The sequence below is a fragment of the Rhineura floridana genome, chromosome 11, assembly GCF_030035675.1.
Source record: "Rhineura floridana isolate rRhiFlo1 chromosome 11, rRhiFlo1.hap2, whole genome shotgun sequence".
Taxonomy (NCBI): domain Eukaryota; kingdom Metazoa; phylum Chordata; class Lepidosauria; order Squamata; family Rhineuridae; genus Rhineura; species Rhineura floridana.
The window spans coordinates 34996842-34999898 of record NC_084490.1 but is presented as its reverse complement, the minus strand read 5'-3'; the positions used below and the strand labels follow the sequence as shown (position 1 = coordinate 34999898).

General features: G+C 40.8%; 1 protein-coding gene across 1 annotated transcript; it reads right to left on the bottom strand.

The window, feature by feature from the left end:
* Positions 1-1759: 1759 nt before the first annotated feature.
* On the bottom strand, positions 1760-2683 carry LOC133367907 (olfactory receptor 13G1-like). Its single transcript, XM_061591994.1, has one exon. It carries the CDS (start codon positions 2681-2683, stop codon positions 1760-1762), a length of 924 nt encoding a protein of 307 aa, XP_061447978.1.
* Positions 2684-3057: the final 374 nt, after the last annotated feature.

The following is a 3057-nucleotide window of genomic DNA, read 5'->3' as shown; positions in this document are numbered from 1 at the left end:
CTTTTTGGATTGGGGAAGTGGTGGCAGGGTCCAAGTTGGACTCATCATTGAGGGCACTTCTCTGGTCGGATGTTAGTTTAGAGGGGGTTGTGCTATGGTTAAGTTGCGATGGTCTAAGATGGACCAGAGTCATAAGGGGCGTAGTATACTTCTTTTAAAATTCTATTTAAAAATGATTTGACAGGTAAAATGTATAATATCCCTTTATATTTATTTTTAAAACCCTGCATGTACACTTTCATTATAATCATAACTGAAATTGTTTAAAGTAAACAATTACCTACTAAGATCCTGCTGTGATTTTTTTGTTCTACATCTCCTAACAGGGACACAGAGAGAAAGGGACTTGTGCTACTGCTGAAGGCTATAAACCAGAAAAAGACAACAGTTTGTTGTCCTTGCAGTGGGTTCTAGCTCATTTAACAGAGGTTGCAAGATGGCTTGGTGGATATTTTGATGTATATCTTTTGAGTCACACCACCTAGAAGCTTTGTTTTTAAAATGAACGCTGAGAGTCCACAGATTGGGGTAACTCACCCAGAGACCCGGAGAGAACCCCAAAAATCTAGAGTATCTGAACAAAAACTGGAGACCTGGCAACCCTACACACTATGCATTTAAAACACACCAAACACACATTTAAAGCACATGGCTTCCCCAAAGAACTGGCGGAGTGGAACTTTGATTTTACCCTCACAGAGCTACAAATTCCCAGCACTCTTAACAAACTACAGTTCCCATGAATGTTTTGAGGGAACTCATGTGCTTTAAATGTATGATGTGGACCTGCCCTCCCTCAATATGTAGCAGGAGGTGCCAATCTTTTTGGGTCCATGGACACATATGCAAAGTGGAGAAACTATCTTGTGCATCACACACACTCTGCAACCAAGCACACAATGCACTCTTTTATTGGATATGATAGAATGCTTTTTTGAAGCCAAAGTTCAGCAGGAGGAGGGCACTCTGTGGATGTCAAGGAAGGCCTCTGCAGGTGCAGGTGTGTCCGCAGCTGCAACATTGGTGACCCTTGGCATGTATCAAGGTTGGATTTTCTACATGGAGTACAAGAAAAGAGTATGTGGAAGTTTGATAGGAGCAGTTATCAGAGTCTGGCATTTGGGAGCACTACATATTTCTGTGACCATGATAAGTGGGTCAATAAATAAAGAGGTCATGATCAGTCACATCTCAGGGCAATGACAGCTTATAAATGCAACTGTCTCCACTTTGTTCCTTGTCACTCACTCAGGTGTCTCCAGCACTTTTGCTTGAAACCAGCCAGATTTCTTTCCAACATGATGAGGGATCAGGGTGGAAGACAGGAAGGAATGTGGAAATATGTTGGTTTCATGCCTCCGATCATTTATAGTCCCCACACTTTAGAAAGCACATGAAAAACCTAGTCAGGGGCCTTGGACATAGGATATATTCAGGAAACACTACTTTGTGGCAACCCCAACATTACTTATGAAGAATTCCTGTGTCAATTGAGTCACATGTTTTCCACTTCAAAATCCCAGCCAGTAATGAAGAGGAACATTTTAGGATCCATTTGGATGCACTTTCAGTGAAAAGCTATTATGCATACAGATGGAAGAAAGCCTGAATTTCATGAACCACAATTGATTCCAGATCATACGCTGCATTTTGATTGCACATGAACAATCCAACAATTTACTTCTGCCAACTTTTATCCTGTTCTGTTCATGCCCCTAAAAACAACAGCAGCTGCATTCTTGCTATAGATCTTTGCAGATCAGACTTGAGGTCTCCGGAGCAACCTGACTCTTTCAATAATTGTCTTGAGTGCCTCTTTTACTTCTTTGTTTCTCAAAGAATATATGAGTGGATTAACAACTGGGGTTACCACTGAATAAAGCAGAGAAACAAATTTGTCTAGAGAGTAGTCTGAGCTGGCCCTTTTACCTGCATATGTGTAAATGACTGAAGAGAAGAAAAAACTCACTACAATGAGATGGGAGGAACATGTGGAGAAAGCTTTCTTCTTCCCTTCAGTGGAACGGATTCTGAAGATAGCTCTCAGTATGAAACAGTAAGATGTTAGCGTCAACCCACAGCTACAAATCGCATAAAATACATCTGCCACAAAAGTCATCATCTCATTCAGGCTGGTGTCAGAGCATGACAGCTTTATAACTGGGGGAAGATCACAGTAGAAATGATCAACAATGTTAGAATTGCAGAAGGACAACTGCAGCAGAACGCCAGTATTAATAGAAGAATTGATGTTCCCAGCAACCCATACTGCCAAGGCTATGGCAATACACACTTCCTTCCTCATGATGACTGTGTACTGCAAAGGATGGCAGATAGCAGCATAGCGGTCAAAAGCCATAAATGAGAGGAATAAAAGCTCTGTTCCCACACACCAAATGAATAGATACATCTGTGTAACACAGCCATAAAAAGAGATGGTGTTTCTGTGGGTCCAAAGAGTCTGGAGCAATTTTGGAGTTGTAACTGAGATAGAAAATACATTCACTAGGGACAGATTGATGAGCAGAAAGTACATGGGAGTGTGGAGTTTCCTGGAAGTGCATATGGTAAAGATGAGGAGGAGGTTACTAGCTAAAGCAGTAGAATAGATGAATGCAAATACCCCAAAGAGAAGTGTCTGTAATTCTGCAGAGCTAGTGAGACCAGCTAGTGTAATCTCCATCGTAGCAGACTGGTTCTTTATTTCAGTATCTCTGATGCCGGTGTCCTAAACAGATAGATTGTATTGTAAATTGCATTAATTATCATAATTCATACGTAGTTCATACCTTTCTCTTTCACTCACTCTTGTGCAAAATTCAGAAGGCATCCATCTGACTTCCCAGTCATTCGCAATATTATGGAACACAAGTCTAAAATCTCAGAAAATGTGTTTCTCTATGAGCTGTATATCTGTATCTGACTGAAAATGTAATGCTATGTGTCTGATATACAACAAACTAACAAAACAGCCTCTGCGCAGGCAACTACTAAGGGAAAGCTGATCAGGTAGAGCATCCTCTTAATGTTTATATGGGTATAAATCCTTAAAGGACT

Coding starts and splice junctions, on each gene's coding strand:
- LOC133367907 (XM_061591994.1), bottom strand. CDS start 2,683: ATGGAGATTACACTAGCTGGTCTCACTAGCTCTGCAGAATTACAGACA.